Here is a 22,498-nt window from a genome sequence, read left to right as displayed (position 1 = left end):
GCAGCTTCCACTCCTTCCTGAAAGATTTTCTGCCTCACAACTGTAGCCTCGGTATTATCACCTCAGGACAAAAACTTAATAATTTGACTGTGCCTATACCCAAGGATAATATAACCCACAAGCCATTAGCATCCTTAATCAAGAAATCATGAGGAACCTTCCAGGTGAGGTAAACCCTCATTTCCCTGCTCCTTTGCTAGGTGCTCAGGAAAACGTGTGACAGCTCTACATGGGGATGTCTCTGAGAGGAAAAGGCCACCTCGAACAGAAACCAAAACAGGGGTTCTCAGGTTAATTTTGATGAGTGTTTCTTGTGCATTTGTAACACCAATTTTTATGGGTGTATAAATCCATAACCCCCATTAGAAATCTATGGAAAATCAGTGACTTATCCACTCTTGAGGATCTATTTTTTGGCACTTAGAGCCCAATGTTCTAATTTAATCATCCCTCCAACACACCTTGAAGGTCCAAGGCTTCTTAGATAATGGTCAACCACAGCTACGATTGCCATGATTTATTCTTTCTTGATTTTTTCCATTTTGGAGCTCCTGTCAGAAAAATTCCTCTAGCTGTTTCTTGTTAAAAATTCAGTCCTTAGCATGTAGAAATGCATTTCTCTGCACTATAAAACAGGCTTCCCGTATGCTAAGCCACCAAATGGAGAGTTAGACAAGAAAGGAGAGCTTCAAATATAGACTGGAAAGAACATAAAGGCTCTTGAGGAAAAAAAAAAACCACCAACCTAGGCTGCTACAGTGCTTCTAGATTACTGACTCATTCCAGAAAGCCACAAGACGGTCATGAACCCAGGCAGGGGTGACAGATTCAGAAGGACTCAGAGCAACAACTGAACTGCTTTTATAAAGCAAAGGTTTGGGGTTTTTTGTGGTTTTTTTTTTTTTTTTCTGAATAAAAAAAATCCGTGGAGTTTGCTCAAGGAACTGCAGCTTAAGCAGCACGGAGAGAGAAGCATCTGAGCCCCCTGAAATGCTGCTGGGAGAGCCCTGCCTGGGCTGACCCGATGTTTTATCTGTGTCAGCAGCATCTCAGCACCCAGCTACCCCTGGTATCAACCAGCCCTTGGCAGCAGCCTGGGGGCACTCAGCCTGAGCTCAGGGGTGGAACAGGGGCAGGAGACTGTGTGGGAAAGGACAGCAGAGAGATGGCTCGGGAACAGATGGCAGGAGTTATCAATTAGAAAAGAAAGCAAAAAATAGCAGTGGGAGTTGCACAGCCATGTGCCAGACACCCCTTCCGTCACCCAGCACCGCCCTTCCCAGGCTGTGCTCGCTGTGACACGGGCCAAGGCACCCAGAACCTGCCCAGAGCTTCCTGCAAAACCAACAACAAGGACCTGCAAAGGCTCTGGGCTCAGCCAGACTTCTGGGGATGCCTTAATCTGAGGCAGTTTCTTGCCTGGTATAGAGATCTGGCCACAGAGTTCTGCAGAAAACACTTCACTCATTTTAATAACAAAGCATAAAAGGTAAAGCTGTTTGATGGCTCATCCCAAAGGAATTTAAAAAAAATTAAAAGTTGATGAATCCACAGTTGCCACACAAATGAAATCAAAATCATGGGAAGTGAAAATCAATCCCTTTTTCTTTTTTTAATTTTTTTTTGTCATATTCACATGATTATAAACTAGCCCTCACTAAGATTACAGCAGCAATGCAAGGAAAGCATTCAAAGAGCTGCATGTGCCTGAGAAGGGAGACCAGTTCACCTCAGGGCTTTACTTTCAGATGCTCAACATCAAGGGGAGACAGAGGATCTTCTGCTTAGATTACATTTAAAAATTTCTAAGGCTTCCTTCAAAACTTGCAAACTTTCAGGGCAAATGTCTGACATCTCTCTGAGAGGTTGGAATGTACTCAGTGGAGAAATTATGATCCAGAAGAGCCTGAATAAAATTCAAAAAGAAAAATTACCAGTCTCAATATGGCAATACCTGCAAATATCTGAGACTCTGCCTGCAGCAATACAGATACATAGATCAGAATTTACCTGAGAACAGAAATAAAACCTCTGTCCCCAAGGATGAGAGGTGGCTTTGTGTGAGGAATCTGGGTCAAGGGTACAGAGACAAGTGAACAATAGAAGGTTAAAAGGTGGGGAATCGAAACCCTCCAGTTCTCTGTGAAAGGCTGGAATCGGGGAGGAAACAATGGCCAATAATGCATCTTGCAAGCAGCAGCTTGAAGAGAGAGAGTAAAGCAAAAGCTATGAGAGAAAGCTCCAATAGCTGAAGGGGAATTTAAAAACATGATTGAAATCTATCAGCAATGTGGAAGCAAGCAGCCAATCTGAATAAAATATGGCTGGCTGGCTTTCATTCTAACAGGTACATTGCTATAAAAGAAGCAACTTATCCAAATAAAGCTGTCTATTTTCTTAGTTCTGGTTCAGGAGAACATTCTCCCTGGAATGGGAAGGCCAGCTCTGACAAGGCTTTCTCAAGGTTTTATACTCCATAAGCACTCACAGCCTCTCATTTCTATTATTTGTGTTTGGGTTGAAAGTACCATCCACTCTTACTCTGAATAATACAAATAACTACAATAAATATTTGTGCCTATCCTCCATACATTTCTGCACTCTGATAACAATGATTTTTCTCTGCTGGCCATGAAGACAGGGAAAAATATAATATTTTAAAAAGTAAATAGTTCCTGTGAACTCTTTTAGAAAAAGGTAATGAGTGATTTGCAGTCAATAAAACACAAAATTACTCATCGTAATTGGTTTTTTTAAATATGAACTGGGCTTATTTCAAGGTGTGTTTTCATCAGCAAGTACAACTCCTCCAGAGTGGTTCATCTTTACACAGCAGCAAACTCTGAGTAACCAGCTCCTTAACAGTGCCATTGAAGCACAAGATTAACAACTCGTACAGTATTTGGACAGAAGGATCCATTTAGCTCAGACTATCAGCTTGAACTGAAAGCAGTCAAGTGTGAACCCCTGAAGCTGCATTCTTTTACTTCCAACAACAAGAGAGAAAATAGGAATCAAATATAATTATATCCCACTACAAATTCTTCTGCTCTCTAAACAAGCTGGTGAAAGGACGGTGCAATTTTCCCCACTAATAACACACTGGGAAATCTTGTCCTGATGCAGCACCACTCAGAAGGACTGAAGTACACAACACATTAATCTCATTCCTGGCATTATGTGTACATTGAGTTGGGAAAAAATATCGCTGAACATCAGGGGGCTGTGCATATCCCAACCCACATAGTTTGTGCTGGAAAAAAAAAATAATAACAAAGCCATGTCATTCAGAGAGAGAATTTCATGGCTGGTGGCTCCTGTAACAAAGATTCTTCTGCTAAATCCGACACTGATGGGCCTCAGATGCAACATTAGAATTTGTGGTTGCAGCCTGATGCTGCAGAGGAGAACAAGGGCAAACGAAAGCACAGCAGAACAACTGCACCAATATTGGATTGCATGGTGAATCCGTGTCCTGGTGTTGTACAGAAAACAATCTGATTTTCCCTTGGTGTAACTTTCCTCCTACCAGAAGCTCTCCATGAATTCCTTAAATCATTATGTTGTTCCAGGCTTTATTCAGTGATTTGATTTCACTGCTTCAATCTAAGTGTGAACCTCTTTAGTAAATAGTGGGACAAAGCATCTGTGCTTCCAAAAGTGTTGGTGGATCATGTCAGTTTTATTTAGAATAACACCATTTTCATAACTGAAAAGTGTATATTGCTCTCAATGGGGGAAAAAAATTGGACTTTTGTAGAAGTTTCAAAATATATACTGCTCAGGTGTTAAAGTTCATGCATGAGTGTGAGGTAGCCAAGGCAGGTAGGGTAAGAAAACAGCAAAGAAAGAAATTAATAATATTTTCTTTTAGCTCCAGCTCCTCCTTCTTCTCCAACTCTTAAATCCTGGCGTCCTTCACTGCCATTTTTCAATCTCATTTTCCCTTCTTCTCATTGCTACAATTGGCTTTCACTACTTCCCTCACCAATTCCCTAAGGATAAACTTCCTGCCACCCAGATCCAATAGGAAATAAATGGGATGTAAGAGTAGGCCAGGAAAGAAAATTTCTAGAAGATACCATGTCATGGCAAAGTTACATAAAATTGGCAACCAAGACAAATGGATGGGGATAGAAGAGGACACAAGAAAACAGCACCTAGAAGAGGAAGATTCATGGAAGGTTGCAATATTTAAATGCATAATAGTAGAAATAACCCATACTTTAATTGTGAAGAGAGGAGGGAACAATCAAGCAGTAAATACAACATTACTGTAAATTTTTACCAGCTTATTGCACTTTGAGGGGAATCCTTTTGGAGTGAAGAATACAGCATTTTACTGAGGAGACAGAGCTGGGCTTGAGCTGTCAGCAAAGGAACTGAAACTCTGGGAGCTTTTCCCCTCTGCTGGCTGGCTTCTTACAGGTACTGACATTTTATGATATATTTGATAATGATAAAAAACCTGCATTGCCACTTTCCTTCTCATTTTACAGCAGAGCCCATTTTTATCCTGGCAGAAGCATTGGTAAGCCAGAAACTAAGCACCAAGAGAACTGAATTATTGACTCTGCAGCCTCCCTGAAGCCCAGGAATCTGCAAGGAGTGAGAAGAGAACTTAGGGTAAGAATCCTGGTGATGGTTGTGAGTGAAGAAAGCAAAAAGCATTTCTGTGATTGTAGATTTTGCTTCTCAAACGTGGAGCTAGTGAGACCCATCATTATGGCACCCCACATTATCCTCAGCACAGTTATTCCCATCTTACCTAAGTGATTTTCAAGAATTCTTCCTCTGCTCGTATTCTCATCATCTCAATTCCAAAATGGACCTAAGAATCAAATAATTCACACTGACACTTCTGAGAAAAGGCACACTTGGGTTCCCTGAGCAGAGTCTCCCACTGCAAACTTCCAGTTGTCTTTTCTGCTAAAGATGGGAGATACACAACCATTCACCCCCCAAAATATCTTCTCTCCTAAATAGGGGATTGCAAGCTCTAGCCGAAGTCATGTTATTAAGCAGGATCTTTAAAAGATAAAACCCAATAATTTAAGCTGATAATTGTCTCGCTATCCTTAGCTCCATTTAGACATTTGGTGTTAAATAGAAACTAAAACATTGCTGACTTATTCATTAAAATAACAGTATTTTAAATTGTATTAGTAGCCTACATTTCTTCATCTCAAAAATAACTGCTAATGAATCATGCTGGTATAACTAAGAAAGGATATAAAAAGCCTGTATCCGCTGAAGCAGGGGGTTATCTCTGTACAAATATGTAGGTGTTTGCAGCATTTATAATGTTCTCAGTGCTGAATCCCATTGAGAAAGGAATCTTGCTCACTGAAGGGGTTTTGAGGTGGATTAATGATTTAAGTGATGTCACAATACTATCCCTACTTCTGCTTCAAGAAATCATCACGTGTGTTTTATAATATTTGAAAATGTTGAGGAAAGACTTCTTTTCCCATCCTGTTTCTTAATGCTTCCAGCAGATGAAGTTTTGTGCTGACAGCTGGGTTTAGCTTTTATGTAACAAGAATATAAAACAAGGACTGTTGTTAAATAGGTTAGTAAGTCAGAGCAGGTAAATAAGATCAATAGAAAGAATAAAGAAGGTGCAGGCTTTAAAACCCATCATGGAAAAGTAATTTTATGTACAAACTATTTCAGAAGCAGTGCCATCTATTCTTACGTTCCTGGCATAGATCTGATGTTCATTAATTCAGTGGAAAAATGCATGGCTGACATCCAAGACATTACTATGAAAAGAGAAGAGTTCTGGATATTATTTGGCAGTGCCACCCCCGGACATCATGACTACTACAATGAAATTTGACTTCCGTGTTCAAGTTTCAAAATAACTCTGTTTTCTTCCGGACAAGAAGAAGTGATGCAAATAGTGCTAATGCATACTAAAAAAGAATGGGATCAGAGAAAGGAGAGGAATTGTATGAATATGGGAACTGCATTATGTTGCTCTCTACTAATTCACAGCATCTCAGATGCAGATTCTTGATGTTTCTGAGTAGCTGAAGGATTTGTGTTTAGGAGAGGAATCGTTCTCACTTTGGTGTCACCTGTACACTGGTGACACGTGTATGATTATTCCATGTGTCCATCAGCACTTTCACTGGAGGAAGGACCATTTGGCATTTGCCACCTAGGATCCAGTCTGAAGCCATCTACAGAAGCAGATCTAAATTAAGATGATCATTGCACTCACAAATTCAAGGACACAATTCTGACATGAAACGTTTCAGGAATAAACAACACATCTTTATAAACAAAAATATGTGCATGAAGAATACACTGTGTATCCAGAGAAAAAAGTGGATAGGACAGAAAACAAAACAGGGTGACATCAAATATGCATTTCAGATATTACATTAGGAAGCTTCAGCTGAGAAGTGAATCCAAATCACTTGCAATATTTTTTGTTTGCTGGAGACTTAAACCAAAGGAAATCTCCAGCCCTCAGCTTCAGTGGACACCAAAGAGTTTCACTGGGAACAATCCCAGGAATTCCCAGCAGCTCTGGCTTCTGAGGAACCACTGCTATAAACAACAGAGAGGTGACCACAGTCCCCAGGACACCCCTGTTTCAAAAGGGGACAGAAACACAGTCAGAGATTATTCTCATCCCCTGTGTCAAGTTCCCCATGGGGGTCAAGGAAAGCCTAAAGTCATTCCCTCAGCTGGGTGATGACTGGTGGAGGGTGGTAAAACAGAATATATGGAAATTTAAAAGCTAAGGAAAATATCTATAGAATCTCCGCAAGTAAATTTTCCATAGGGTTTTAACATATCTTTCCTGGCCAAGAATTTGGCAAGAAATTTAGAGATGACTCACCCTAGGTCCCCCTGGCTAGGACCACGCTTCACTTCATGTTGGGAAGGAACATCAAAGGAATTATTAGCAGAAAAGGAGAAGAAATAAATGGGGCTCACAGGACACATCTGAGATCAAGAAATAAGGTGTAAGTGGAGGTGGAAGGACTAAAAGACAGGAAGAAAACACACCAGAACTCCAGTGGTTCCCAGCAAATCTGGGAGATACAATCTGGAGGAGTTTCCAGAGGAGCAAATGAAGATGGGTTAGTGCTGTCAGATGCTCTGGAGTGCCAGGGCTCCGTGACTCAGTGGCACACAGTGTCACGGTGCTGCACCACGGAGGGAAGTGCAAGCCCTGAAATCTGGCTCAGGGTCTGAACACCAGGCACCAGCTTAAGGATTAATCAAACCATTCAGCAGCCAAAAGCAATGCAGGCAATAGTGAAGATGCAGGAGTAAGCTGTGATTTACATTTATGTAGGAGAGACTATGAAAAGGAAAGGCTCTGAGGATCCAGTAAGAGTCACAGAGTTGTGACACTGGGATAGAAACACCTCTTATTCTATGGGTTGTTAAGTAATGAATAAAAAAAAGGGGAAAAATGAATTTAAAAAAAGGAAAGACATAGCTGTTAAAATCCTAGGCTCAGTTAAAGGTGATTTTTTTTTTTTTATTTTGATCTGAACTCTAAAGGGACTGGAATTTCAGTCAGGAAATAAAGAAGCTTATGAATGATGCAAGCCAGGACTGCTCCAGAACCAGAGAAATGGACCTTTGTAGGATAGCTAGAAGAGACTACAGGAGATTTTCTGATCATTAACTGCCAGGAGTGGACAGCCTTATCTGCAAATATGTATTGCTGAGTGTAAATAACATCAGAAACAAACCACAGATTCTCTCCTTTTACCAACACCTTACTCTGCCTCAGTGTGGATTTGGGTTTCAAATCTCACTAACTGATCCTCCCTGACCGATTTTAACCTTCATCTGTGTTCCTCAAAGGGTGAACTGTCAGGGATTTTGTTGCTATGCACTATTACGGCTGGGAAAACCTTTGTAATTCCAATTGATCTTTCTTATCTCTTCTGCCACTGTCCATTACAGGAAAAAGAAGAGGGGGAAGCAGCTGTCTCCTAACTACAGTAATTTTCTTGGCTTTTATGCCTTGATATCTCTCAGTATTCTGCATTTTCAGTACGTACCCGGAGCAGGAGACGCTAAAGTCAAGGACAGAACAAACCTCCCAACACAGCACTAGTGCCAGGTGAGAAACACATCTTCACTAACAGGGAGCTCTGCAAAGAACGGACATGCAGACAGAGACAAGCAGAAAAGCAAAAGGAGAAAAGCAGAGGAGAAAAGAAGCCCCAAGGTCTAGGGACTGTATTAGCAGTGATGAACAGTAGACCCCATAAGCATTTAACAAAGGCAGTGTAAGGGCAGAAAGTTCAGGAAACTGGCTGGTAGAAAATGGCACCATTGCTCTAGAAACGAAGGAAAGACACTGTGAGGGAGGGCTGAAGGAGTTAAACAGGAATCTAAGGCTTACTTATGAGACAAAATTGAGGGAACAGTTTTAAGCAACATGAAAATAAATGGAAAAGGAGATAGGAAATCAAAACAAGGCAGCAATTGAATACTGATGGTGATAATCACAGATGGGTATTTCTGAGCAAACAGGCACAGGCACACATCAGGGACAGAAATCACCACTGTGCCCAACAGCAAATGGTCCCTGTCCCAGGTCTGGGGGCTTCAGGAGCTTTCCAAAACACAGCACATTGAGGAAAAGCTCTTAACTAGCACAAGGAGGACTTACCTAGCTTGACACTACATGCCAGGAGCTCCCAGGGAAATAGGGAGGATCCCAGCAGGCTGATCACACTGCAAGATGACATCCTCAGCTATTCATGCCACAAGCAGGATGATCTAAAGCAGCAATTTTTGCATGCAGTCATGCAAGGCACACACAGCTAGTGGGACTTTCAAGCATGACCACAGCAGAAATTTCTTGGGATAATAAAGACCTCCAAGGTTCTCAAGCTAGTATGGGGAATAAAGTGATGAAAGGAATGAGAACAAGTATTATAAAACGACTTTAGGTTTTCTTTCCTTCAAGAACAGAGCAAATTTTTTTAGGAAGGCACTTACTCATTACTAATCTACAGGCATTAAAAATTAGTGTCCTTAATAAGATGGGAAGGACATTCAAATATTTAGAAGAGTACAAGTGCTAAGTAATTCATGTAAGTAACAAAAGCACTTTAGTGCTAGAGCAAAATCCAGAAAGTACTGTTGTGTGAATTCCCAGACCAAGGAGCAAAAGGGAACATGGCTCATGTGTGATTTCTGGATTCACCACTGAAGGAGTTTTCTAAGTCCATTTAATTGAATTCTGAAAGATAAACTTAACTGGAGCACAGGCCTAAAACCAATTTTAAATTCCCCAAACATTCTAAAAGGTACCTTTTTACAGCATCAGGCACTAACTATTGGTACAGATCTGGCATTTCTATGCCCCTAATCACATGGTGCTTAATTGTAGTTAAATTCATTAGTTTTATTCATTGCTTAGATTTATCATTATATTGCTACACAGGCAAAACTCCTCACATTTTTTGTATTTGGTGACCCCTCAAAACATCATCATTCAGCACTCAAGAGGACTGGGATTCTCTCCATATGTATTTAAAAGCAGTTTGACTAAATAAATATGTTTCATTTGCAGAATATTGTAGGAGGACTGGAAAGAAAGAAAGAAAAAAAAAGAATTAAATTGCACCCTATGGAAAAATACCCACTTCTTCATTTTCCTTGAAAATATCCAGATCTACACTAAGAAAAATCTTCCACAAATAGATCCTGGAAAAACCAACATGTTTGCCCACTGTGGTTTGAATATTCTAATTCTGTCCAGTTGCATGTCTCTGTGAAAGCCATCATTAGATCGTTTTCTGTCCCATAGCAACCACTTTGTTTTCCCAGGGAAATAAAATATTTTTGCCTCCTCAGGCAATACCTTTCTCTGCGTGGTTCCCTAAATGAAGCTGTTTGTAATCCAAAGCTAACATCCCAATTTACACTGGTCTTCTCAGGGATTTATACCTATGGATGTGGAAAATAAAATGCTAGCCAGAGGCTTTTCTAACTCTATATATGTGTGCATGTCCACAGCAAGAGTGAAAATTTCACATCTTATATAGAAATAACAACATTTAATAACATTTCCTTATTTAAAATTACAGATTGAAGTTACTAATTTACATCATTAAACAATTATCTCGAAGAGAGCAATGGAGAGAAGAAAGAGGTATTGTTTTAACAGTCTGAAGGTGAAATGATAATTTATGTCTGAATTTATTGAGTGATATGAAAGTAAATAAGCCACCAGAGACTTTCAAGACATTTGAGAGGATCTTCCTGGAGCTGTCAGAGGCAACAATCTCATGGTAATCCATAAAATTCAGGGCTCCTGGCCACAGCCACCAGTTCTCCAATAAAGGTTCTCAGTTCTTTACCCCAGCTCTCCGTGGAGCTTTGTCTTTAAAAGGGTTTTTTAATTATTAAATCACACTAAAGTGACTATACCTATTTTAAATTATTCACTGATGCTGTTTCACTGTGCAAGTCACTGCTGAAATTCCCCACAGGCATTACACAGAAGCAAACATGGAGAGAAACACAGAGTGGAGTAAAAGCCACCACAGCAGTGGTAAAAAAACCCCACAGAAACAGAATTTGTATCACCCTGTGACTTGCTGTGATCACCTGGGAACTTGGGAGCTCTCCTGAACATTGTCTCCATTCAAACATAAAAGGATTACCATGAAAAAAGACTGCAAATTTTATTTTTTTCTTTAATTTGGTAATCCTATTACGTCTTTCCATGGCATCGAAATGTTGCTGATTTAAAGTTTAAGCAATGAGGGGCACTGGAACATGCAAAAAGTCTCCCGGGGAAAATTGAAATGAAAGATGGAAGGCTAAACAGGATGCAAACACCCACACAAAAACTCTGTAGGAAGAGAGTAAAAAAGAAAAATAAGATTCAACTGGCTGTTGTACTACTCCAGTTCTTTAGGAAATCATATTTCTCCACCTAAATTCTGAAAAATAAACACTGAGGTTAAAAAGGTTAAAAAAAGCCAAGATGAAATGTTTCCAGCTCTATTTATCCAAGCTTTCTGAACCAGTACAGAAGGAAGGCTGGTAGGAATCAGTTTGTTCTCGTGGTACAATTTCAAATTTTTTGTCATTAAGCTTTAATGCAAGGCAAATACATGATCTGAACAGCATTTCAGTGATGATGCAACGTGATGGGTGCATTGCATAATGTCACAGGATATCAAAAGATGTGTCCTGGTGTAACCTCCCTCCTTCCCTCCCAGGGAAAAGCTCCTGAAGATGCAGGAGGCTCTTCACAGCCTGGGAGCCCTTACTGGGAAGTTGTCACTTGATTTCAATAATTGAGCAGGATTTGTGAGCACCCAGCCTCAGTGGGGTCCAAATGCTTCGTTATGAAACTTGGCTTCTGCCAGGCTCATCCCTCTCCTTCCTTTTCTTACAATTCCTGGCACATGAGCACGGGAAAGAAGGGGACAAAATTCCCTTCAGGCAAGTGCTGTGCTCCTTGCTCTGGGGGCTGGCCCCGAGCTGTGCTAATTAAAGCAGAGTCGCCCAGGAGGGTCTCACATTCCATCAGTCAGGGATGTCCTGGCACAGGGAGGGCTGATCTAAGAGCTCGCTGGGCTCACCAGCTAAGTCAAGCCTAGGAGCAGCTCAAAGCTGGCAAGCAAATATAAATTAGTGGAAGCAGGGCAAGTAGTTTTGCAGATTGGTTTTCTGACCTGTTTTGCGTTTTTCATTTTCAATATTTTGTATGAATTCCTCTGCACATTCATCCTTTTAAGAATTTGATCAGCTCTCAATGTCTTTTTTTAATAGATGAAAGGCGATGCCACATACTGTGTGTTTATGAACAATTTATCAGTTAAAGATGGAGCAGAATTAGGAACCCCTGAGATTTTAATTTCTTGTTAAGTAATTGTCGTGGCAGCTTCTGACAAGAACAGAAAAATGTCATAAAACTAAGCAGAGCTAAGCAGTCCTCAAGATAATTTCCAGCTTCTAATAAAACCAGAGCAGGTACACCTATACATTCCTTTACAAAGCCTGTAACCATGGTAGGAAAAGCAGCACAATTTGATTCTGACAACCTGTAATTCCTCATTATGCCACAGTTTGAATTAAAATTTTAAAAAATCTCCAAGGCCACTGCATTATAACTTTAAACCAAGAAATATAAAACCTAATCAAACAGCATTGAAAACTTCCTTCACCTTAGCTGGGGCTCGGGGGCAAGGCTTCAAACATTCCCGTTCCAGCACAGCACCACTTTGGCTGAAATAACATTAAATGCATTGAAAATACATTGGGGAAGACTGGAGGAAGAAGTTCTAAGGGGAACTATGAGCACACAGTGGCAGGAGATTGGGGATTGACTGCCAGGTCTCCAGGATGGAGAACACCTTCCCACCTTGGGCAAAGAGCAGAGGACACTGCACGGGAATTCAGAGGATTGGCAAACTGAAATATTTTCATTAAAACACTGACTTCACCAAACCCTTCTCCAGACTGCCCTCATCTTCTCCAAAATCAAGAAAGGTGCTCTTTGAAATATCTAAACAGCTCGGAGTGGTGCAGGGCTGCAGAGGCAAATTAAAAGCTGTCAGCCCTATCAATACTGGAGTTTCCAGGCACTGTCACTCCTCATGAGCACCAGTCCAAAGGAATCTACATCCTGACAATTTCCTATAGCAACGTGGAACTACACACTGAGAAATTATTTCTTCCTTTCAGGCATAACACTGACAAGAGATAATAATTCATTTTTTTCTAACTGAATGTCTCTCCCTGGTTTAAGTGACTGATCTCCAAACAATAGAGAAGCAAATTATAATACACAGCAGTTATCCCATATGATTTATTCCTCTAAAATGTACTGTACAAGCATCAGGGAAAACAAGGAATCTGAATCATGTCTTACACTCATGATGGAAGACATACTGGCTAATCCATCCCTGTTGATTTTAAAAGTTTATTTGGGTTTTAAGAGAATTCTGAGTGGGGCTTTTGATGCTCCAACATGCATTTAAATTCTGGAAATAATTCCTTTGATCCAGAATCAAACACTCAGTTCCACTCACTTCTGGAACTCAGATCCACAAAGTGATAAAGTGGATTTGAAGTGTCAGAAGAGCAAATACCTCTAAAACAATACCAAGTATATTTAACATTCCCTTTATGCTTTTGATAATACTCAGCATGCTGAAAAATCTCCAATTTCCTGTTCTTTTCTAAAGAATTGGAAAGATTGTCTTTCAAGTTTTGAGAATTTAATTACTCTAAAATGGCTTCTGTCACTCACTGCACCATGAAAAATGGATATGCACATTCCCAGATGTCTGGACACATGTCCATGGAAAAGTGGGCTTGCTGTAGGCATACCACAGGAACTCTTTATGTAAGCTTTCCTCGTCTAAACTGTTCTTGACAAACATTTTACAGGAATAAATTTGAGCTTGTATGTTCTACAGCCATCCTCCCTGGAATTCTGCATGGCTCATGCAGACACCTTGCAAAAGCCAGAGCAGCATCAAGACCGTTGGCTCAATTAAATTCCAAAGCTGAGATGATCAATGCCCAAATTCCATAGACTTTGAGGAAAAAATAAGGACGGTTATTTTAAATAATTTTTTTAAAGTCCAGCCTACAGTGTTCAATGAAATTTGGAGTTGTTGCAAATCACAAAACATCAATACAGCAAAATACATCAAAAAAACATCAATAAAGCAAAGTAAAATAAATCTGTATATTAACAATAACTATTTCCATTAAAAGACACTGGGAAAAAATCCTATCTGTATTCATGGAAATAAAACATTCCCTTTTTTATGCAGAAGTTTTCCAACCACAGCTGGCCTTTTTCTGCTGCACATTTACTGGTTTTCCCAGATAAAAAGGAAGGTAGGACTATATGGAGCAGCCTACCTGCACACAGAATCCTTGCTGAAGTGTCATCTGCAAGAAAACTGGGAGACAAGGTGCTCACCTGCATTATTTTTCCTTGACAATCTAAATATCCAGTACTCCTCACAGTAACACCACTTTTAAAATAAGAGAGTGTTTGCTCTCAAACATTTCAAGAAATCAAAGCCCCTTTGGCACAGGGACTGGGGTCATGCAGCATTTAATCACTTCTTGAAATAAGTTATTTTGTATATATTGGTGCAGTATAAAACGTTTTGGGAAGATTATTCTATTAATCACAATGAATATACTTAACTCACATTATTCCATCCACCTTGTCGAGGTTTCTCAAGGAATGTGGAGTTTGGAGTCATTCTGAGCCCAACATTTTTAACAGAACCATAGAATGGTTTGGGTTGGAAGGAATCTTCAGGATCATCTTGTTCCATGCCCCTGCCATGGGCAGGGACACCTTCAACAAGCCCAGGTTGCTCAGAGCCCCCTCCAACCTGGAACACTGCCAGGAATGGGGCAGCCACAGCTTCTCTGGGCATCCTGTGCCAGGGCCTCCCCACCTCACAGGGAGGAATTTTCTTCTATAAATCCTCTTTACTTACCACCAAGTTTAGCTCAAGTCAACAGATTATGGGTTTGTGAAGCGTTTCCTTTTGGGAAAGCTGTGCTCCTGAAGAATTCCATGTTTCATTGATTTCTCTTTACCAGCAGCAAGAGCACCAAAATCAGACCTTTCTACTACTGCCCCCAAAGAGAGAAACGACTGTGGTTGAACCCTTACCTGACAGCAATGGATTCCAGGGACTTCTACTTGGATATAGGAAGCTGGATCCTTTAAGAAGGGCAAAGGAATGAAGGCAACATCAAAAAGAAGTTAGGTGTCAGAATTCCATGTAAAGGGGAGAATTTGAAAGCAGAAACCCATAAAAGCAAAGCTCTTCTGATGGTATGATTTGAAAATGGAGGAATGGACAGAACAAACATTTAGAGGAGATGAGGAAGAAACTTTGCTTCCTCTTAGTTCCTCCTGCTCTTTCTATGAGGAAATGATAATGAGAGACTGGAAGGTCGGGAGGAGCATTAAATGGGATCAAGGCTGGCACAAGAAGGTGGCACAGGACTTGGAAGCCTGGAATATCTTAGTGATATAGCTGGAGCAAAGAAACGCTGCTTTGAGTGACAAATGTGCAGGTCAGGGACCAACATCTGCACAGGGGGACAAGGCACCAGCACAACCCCCTGCCCTGGAAGAGCAGCAGCACCAGCACAAAAAGAGCTCGCAAAGCACATGCTGCAATTATTTCAAACTTAAATCACAACCTCAACATGATTTCCCTCTGTTTCCTCTCTGTTATTCTTTGGTTGGGTTTTGAGAATTCGTATTTTACAACCAGAAACCAGCCCGAGATTTTCTCTGCCATTTTCAGCATTAAATGCCATAAGAAGTTCACAAAATACTTGTTGGGCTGGTTTTAAATATTTATTGCATTCTGTTATTGTAGCTATTAATCTGTATCTGCTTTTTAAGCAGCTGCACAACTCAGTGCCTTGTTTACTACACAGCCCTTACAGTTTCACACTCCTTCAATCTTTTATCTTATAAAACATCAGGCTAAGCTGAGTTTGAAAACATTATTTTACAAAATACTTTGCTACAGTTCATGTCTGTAATTCCAAGGAATATTGTTACACTTGGGGAGTTTGGAAGAGTTCTGGTTTAGGAGACTGTTTTGTTCAGTGGCATGATTCCATATTTTAGGAAGCTCTTTTTAACCACACTCCCACAGGACTCTCATACTGAACACCATTACCTAAAGTACTTATTATGTTTAAAGCAGCCCTGGAAAGTTTCACATTTCACTGTTCCAATTAAATATTTTGTTTAAAACGGCCCATAAGTTTCAGAGTTTTGATATTTTAGGGATCCAATTATGATCTTGAATAAATGCCCTATAAATACAAGACTAACCACAAGCAAACAAGAACAACTGTTGTGCTTTAATTTTCTAGAAATCTGGAGCATCAAAGGGTATTTCTCCAATAAGCTGAAAAAGAAGAAAATATCTGCATAGTCCAAGACTGAAACAAGCGTACTGTAAGATACTTAAATGCTCCTTAATAAATTAATAAAGGAAAAAAAATTGAAGAGGTTTTTCTAATAAGTGGATCATGGTGAGCTAAAGTGTTATTTCAATTATTACAGCATTTAATGTGTTTAGCTCTACCTCCATGAAACATTCCACACAGTACACACAAAAACTGCCTCTACATGTGCCCCAAGGCTGCTAGAGAAGGAAAGGATACTCCAAATTATTCCTCTGGGACATATTAAAGAGCAAGAAGGAGGAGTGAAAAGGAATCAGTGCTCTGAGCTGACAGGAGCAACAGAGAAATAAATAAAAATAAACCCTGTTCCTGATAATTTCCAGGAAGCTCAAGCAGCAGGTACAACAATGTGGCATTGAAATCTTGAGGGGGAGTCCCGAGGAAAATAAGCTTGTGCTGGGAAATTGGCAACTGGCTTTTTCATTCAAATAACAGGTAGTCAAGAGAAAAGAAGAGAAAAAGCAAACATTGCCAATATTTTGGCACTTGTAGGAGTTCTCCTAAAAAAGCATATCTAGGTTCTCTCCAGCTTTAACCTGAGAAAGAAATGCACATTAATGCTGCAAAGGAGCTGACACTTTTAATCTGCAGCCCACTCAGCCAAGGAACATCCACTTATATACCCTCATGCATTATTCAGCAGGAAAATTGAAATAATCTACCCGTGGTTAAGCAGCTCGGAAGCAAATGCAAATCAAGGGAAAGCAGTTGAGAACGAGGATCATTCACAACTCCTGACACTCCTCCACAAGACTGGAGCCTCCCGTGGGAGCAGCCGAGTCATTGCAGAGCCCGGGGCTGTGCCTGGGAATTGGCCCCTTACAAACACTGGCCTGTGCCCATGCTTGGAAAAGGAACTGGCTCAGCTTTTATTCAAATAGATTCTCACTCCTTGTCAGTGAAGGTGGGTGCTTGGGCACACACCTGAGAAAGTCTGAATTATTATTATTATTATTATTATTATTATTATTATTATTATTATTATTATTATTATTATTACTATTATTATCATCATCATCGTCATCATTATCATTATTATCATTATTATCACTATTAATATCCCGTGATCATTCTAGCACTGGCTACAATCCTCTTTGTTCTTCACCTGACTTGTGAACATTTGGGCGTGCAAAATAAAATTATATACAAAATCTCCAGTAAGGGAAGAAGTTATTGGTGTCACCACCTTCCTTTTCAGTACTGAGATTTTATGGGAAATATCTTAGGCCTTGATTTACAGCAATTGTTTTATTATCTTTAGGAATATACATGAAGATCAGAAAGAATAAATTAATTTTTTTGCCTCCCTCCCAGTCAGCTGTTTAGAAGTTATCCACCATTACTTACAGGCTAATGTGAACAGGAGAGGGATGCATAATTCTTGCAAGCTTATACAAATTACTCTGCATAAATTCTCCATGAAATCTACATAAATCTTATATCGTGAAGTATTTCCACATGCCTAAATTTATTTTCATCGAGGTGGTTGTAAACACTCAGGTGGTTGTAAACTCCATGCATTAATTTTTTTTTATCAGAATTTAATAGTTTTAACCCCTGTGGTTTTAAGGAAAACCATTACAGTTTTGTTTGTGTTTCATTTTTCCCCCACAGATCTCCCACAGCAGAGAAGTTTTCAATTCAATGGAATTGGATGGAATTGGCTACTCTAGACCTGATTTCATGAAATTATGAAATTACAAAATGACAGAAAGCAGAAGACATTCCTGTCATAACCATAAAACTATAAAGTGTAAAATAATGAATAAAAAAGTAAAATAGGCCTCACCCCAGGTAACAAAAAAATCCTTTAGGGTTATATATTTTTGCAGTCCTTTCAGAAATGTACTTTACTATCAGATAGCCTAAAGAGAAAAAATCCCAAATTTCAGACATTCCAGGCACAATGAGAAAAAAATGTGTTCCTACATGCAGAATTTGTGATGAAAAATTGCTTCAGAAAGAATTTGGTGAGTTCAATCATTATTTCCCATGATGGATTTTGAGTTAAATTCCCTGTGCTGCAGTGATTCTGCAGCAGCAGACTCCACTCAGCCAAGGGAGCCCAGGACAGAGAGAACAGGGCTGGGCCCTTTTTATGGAAAGTCACCAAGACATTCTGAATGTTGATATAATCCACACCAAAACTGCCAAGGGGCCTTTTGGAAGATTTCCACAGAGATCTCCACTTTTCCCCAGGAAGCACAAGCACATCCCCACAGAATGTTATCTCTCATTTGGTCCTTCAGAGGTGATGCTTCACTACAGACTTATAATAAATATTCCACACACTGGAGGTATTTCCTTGCCAAAAAATTACCCCTAAATTCCAGATCAACTGAAAGCTAAAAAAATACCTTGCAACAAGCTATTTATGTCACTGGCACATTATAAACACGTCCTTAAAATTAAACTGATTATTCATTTAGGTTGAATAATTAAAAATCTCCTCTGCTTCAATTGCTGACCCAGGATACAAAGCAATGGCATCCCAGAAATAAAGGAGATGAAATATGTAATTTTGCAAATACTTGAGAACTCTCTTTGCATTTAAACTAAAATGACCTTATCCTGAATTTTATGCAGTAAAAGAGAAAAACTTGAGTATCAGTCGACAGAGAACTGACTTTAATTTCAAATTTCACGTGGGTCAGTGCTAATTACACTGATTCTTTTCAAAATGTCTGCAGGGAAAACAAAACAGCACAAAAAAGTAGCCCTAATGGCTTTATTTTATACACAAGTAAATCTTGACTCTGTGTGTTCCATTTTACACGATTAAAAGATATTCAGCTTTACAGAAAATATCCTGTATTTAATGAGAGAAGACTGATCTGGATTTGATCACCCATTCCCATCTTGCCACATCAAGAGTAAGTAACTCTAAAATGTTATTTAACAACATACCAAAGCTATTTGAAAAGGACATCCAGCAGAGGTGACCTTGCATTCTCAAAGTCAAATTTTAGGAGTATTGACCAAAAAAACCAAAAAAATAAAAAACTTGCTAGAATTCTGAGACTTCTTTACTATGATATGATACTTGCCTGACCTTCCCTTATTGCCTGGGAGGAATTCAACCATAATGGGGAATTCAAGCCTCCACATTCATGTATTTTAATATTCATTGTTTTCCTATTTCTTTTTAGTTCCTGCAAAGCTTAATGGACTTGAGCATGATTTCTAAAATGCTGTAAATAAAAAAATAAAAAATAAAAACAAAACTTGAAATATTTTTAAAAAATCAAAAAGTAGAGATGCAGTAAAGGGCATTCTAAAATTGGAGCCCGTTTTGTTGGGGATGGGAGCAAAGTGTCTGAGCCATATGCTGGTGTAACACAGGCACACGGGATATGAAGCTTATGTCATTGCAACTTGCTCCTTCAGAAAGCAGCTATGGCAGAAATAACCCCCAAGTTTTACATTTCAATTTACATTCAGCTCCAGATCAGCACCAATATTTGGATATCAGAAACCCATTCGAGTTCATCTTCCTGTGTCAAGAATGTGCTGTTACCAAATAATAAATATAAATAAATAGGTTTTAAACAACTCCTTACACCCAGCTTACTCCCTTTTTTCACTTGGGCAGAAGACGAGAAGAGAAGCAGATTTTTTAAAATCTGCACAGTTATCTTTGAGATGGCATAGGACACAGTCCAGCCACTGCCAGGAAAAAAAAGAAAGATTTTGTGTTTTTTCTTCTCCAACAGGAAACCCAAACACACCCTAAGATAAGGCCCTAGCCTAAATCCGCAATAATTTCTGTGGCTTTTATCCAGATTTACACTTCTTTAATGCAGAACTCGATTTGTCACTTGCATAACAGAGTTTAGACACCAGGAAAACTCCCCCTGTCATTTGAACTTTCTCCCTCCTCAGCCAGCACAGAACAAACTGTAACTGCTGATTTGGACACAGCCATGGGTGGACAAAAACACAAACTGCATTTGGATAATCCCACACTGAGGGGTTTTTTTTCAGAAATAAGAAAATAAAAGTAAAACAATGAACAAATCTCAAATTCTTTTAAGCCTACCATCTTACAAAAAAGTTTTACCAAGCACTCCTCTCTCTAAATCTCTGGACACACCAAAAATTATGTTTACTTGCATAAAATTTCTGCCAGTACATAACTTTGAAATGCACTTTCTAAGATAAGAGCCTGGACTCCACAGAAGGATGAGAAGTGGTGTTAGTCCACAGGATTTTGACTCTTACTTAAAAGAAAAACCCCTCAAAAAAATCCTGCAGTGCAGGCATGTAGAGAGAAAGTTCCACCAGCTTTGGAGGTAGAGTGGCTTCAAGCTTCAGTTTTTGTCAGGAAAGATGATGGAAGGGAAAACCTTCTCCATCCCACCATCATGAGAAAACTTCTGTCCTCCCACTGTGCACAGCCAAAGCAGCAATGAAACCCCACACACACACACAGAAAGGTGACAAAAAGGAAAACACAGTCCTGCCTTAAAAACCTAAAGCATGTCCTATATTAGCAACCTAGCTAATGAAATTTGCTTTTGTTTATTTGAAATAAACAATATCAGATTAGTTCCTATTTTTTTTTTTGTCTCGTGGTTAATTTCACATGGAAGAATGTTCCTCTGTTGCTTATGAAGATGTCTGAATAAACATTGCTATGCAAATGGATCAAAAGATCAAACGTATTCCATCCTAAGTACAGAGTGGAAAGGAATAAAGTCACCAGACTCTTGGGATCACTTTTAACTTTTTTTTTGATTTCTAAACTCCAATCTCAATGTCACAGACCTTGCAAAATGTGGAATTCCATCAAAGAAGTGTTTGCAAAAGGAAAAGAGTTTTAGCTTTGGATGGAGCTCTGAAAAGGTGGCAAAGACCACCCTGCACATGGCTGGAATTGAGCCTTGCTCTCTTCTACAATGAGGGAATGATTTTCCTTACTCCGGTTATCTTACAGTTTTGTACAGAATTGCTTGAGGGAAGCAAAAATCAATACATGCAGAAATTGTTGCAGCTTCTTCAGAGAGAAGAAAAGGATGTATGTTAGAGGGGAACAGAAGCTGAATTACCCAGCAAAGAGCTGGGAGAGCACAGAGGTACAATACAGAACAGAGCTGGCACTGGCAGAAGTGAAAGAAAAATGAGGAAAGGTGACAAGAAAAGAAAGAAACAGGAAAAAACCCATGATTACATGGCAAAGGGATCCAAAACAGGCAAGATGCAACCAGCTGAACAAATGATAATATCTTTATTTGGGGTGAAATTAGTAGTTAGACAAATCCAATCAGGATTTGAGTGCTAGGTGCTGAATAAAAGGCTCTGGATGTGGCAGCTGCTGGGGCAGAACAATGACCTCATTCCAAGCATTCCTCAAGCCACGTTGATGCTGCCAGGCTGCACCAACAACCTCCTGTGGCACAGCTTTTGGAATTAAACACAGTCCAAATCTCAGCTCAGGGCTCCCAGTCTGTGGCCTCCCAGGTGCTGCCTCTCAGAGTAAAAAACTTCTGGTATTGCCCTCAAATTTTTTATTGGTCCCAGCTCAAAGAACTTTTTCTTGCCTTTTTGTTACATTGCAGGTCATTGCAAGTGGTTTTTTGCTGTTTTGGTTTGGTTTTTTGGGGGGGTTTCCACACCAGGAAAATCAACTGTGCCATGAGCAGGACCCAAGTGCTTGCCCCTGCAGCCAGGTCAGTGCCAGAGTCCCTGTGTGGGTCACCAAGGACCAGAGCATCTCCTTCCCTCCCTCCAGGATCCTCCTGCTCGTTTTTAAGGCAGGGGGTCACAGCACAACCCCTTGGAGTAGATGAGGGAGAAAGAGGCATCAGGCTCCTCAGCATCTCACATTCTTCAGGTGACTGCTTCATACTGAATGCTAAATTAAATTGCCCTGGAACACCTGCAGATAAGGGGGGACATTTCTGAGCCACCAGTACTTGAGAATTCTTTATTCAAAGGCATTCTTCATGGAATTATCTGGAAATAGTCAATTGACTGCTGAAATACAGCTAACAAAATGTACCATTCCACTTGTTATTTTATTTGTTTTTGTATGCATCATTTCCTGCTTTTAATTTTAATTCCATGCCCTCTAAGAAATGCAATCTCACAGACAGATCTTCCCCTTTATTTTCCTGTAATAATGTCATAGCAGTTTTCTCTAGCTATTTACAATCTCTTCGTTTCCTTCACAGCTTTTCCAAGCCATGGAATGAAGAATTATGTAAAAATAGGCCACAAAAAACCAGACACACTTGATCTGCACAGCAAAAATAGAGCTCTTTAGCACCTGGCATTCTCAAGAGTGGTAATGAAGCTGGCAAGATAAGCCAGGCTTTGACCCAAAATAAAAAGCTTAGCCCTCAAAAAAAGGATAAATCTCAACTAACACAAAAATTCTGTCTTTTGGTTTCCTGCAAGGTGTGACCCCAGACATCTGGACAAGTAGAGGGCTTGGGCTTCCCATAGGTGGGAAATGCAGGAAGAGGACAAACAACACACATGGAAACATAAATTTTAACCTGTCATAATC

At 39.8% G+C, this 22,498-nt stretch overlaps 1 protein-coding gene across 4 annotated transcripts in view; it reads right to left on the bottom strand.

The window, feature by feature from the left end:
• The window catches only part of SHANK2 (SH3 and multiple ankyrin repeat domains 2), a 258,071-nt gene that overhangs the window by 182,668 nt on the left and 52,905 nt on the right, over positions 1 to 22,498 (bottom strand). The window contains exon 11 of one of the 4 annotated variants that reach the window (XM_088175303.1): positions 14,663 to 14,713. The exons of the other annotated variants lie outside the window; for them this stretch is intronic. Within the exon in view, the coding sequence (XP_088031429.1) occupies positions 14,663 to 14,713 (51 nt within the window). The remainder of the gene's footprint in view (positions 1 to 14,662; positions 14,714 to 22,498) is intronic. 4 annotated transcript variants of the gene reach the window in all.

Source organism: Sturnus vulgaris, chromosome 18, assembly GCF_052056855.1.
Source record: "Sturnus vulgaris isolate bStuVul1 chromosome 18, bStuVul1.hap1, whole genome shotgun sequence".
Taxonomy (NCBI): Eukaryota; Metazoa; Chordata; class Aves; order Passeriformes; family Sturnidae; genus Sturnus; species Sturnus vulgaris.
Note: the sequence above shows the minus strand (reverse complement) of the source record. Positions and strands in the feature narration are given on the sequence as shown.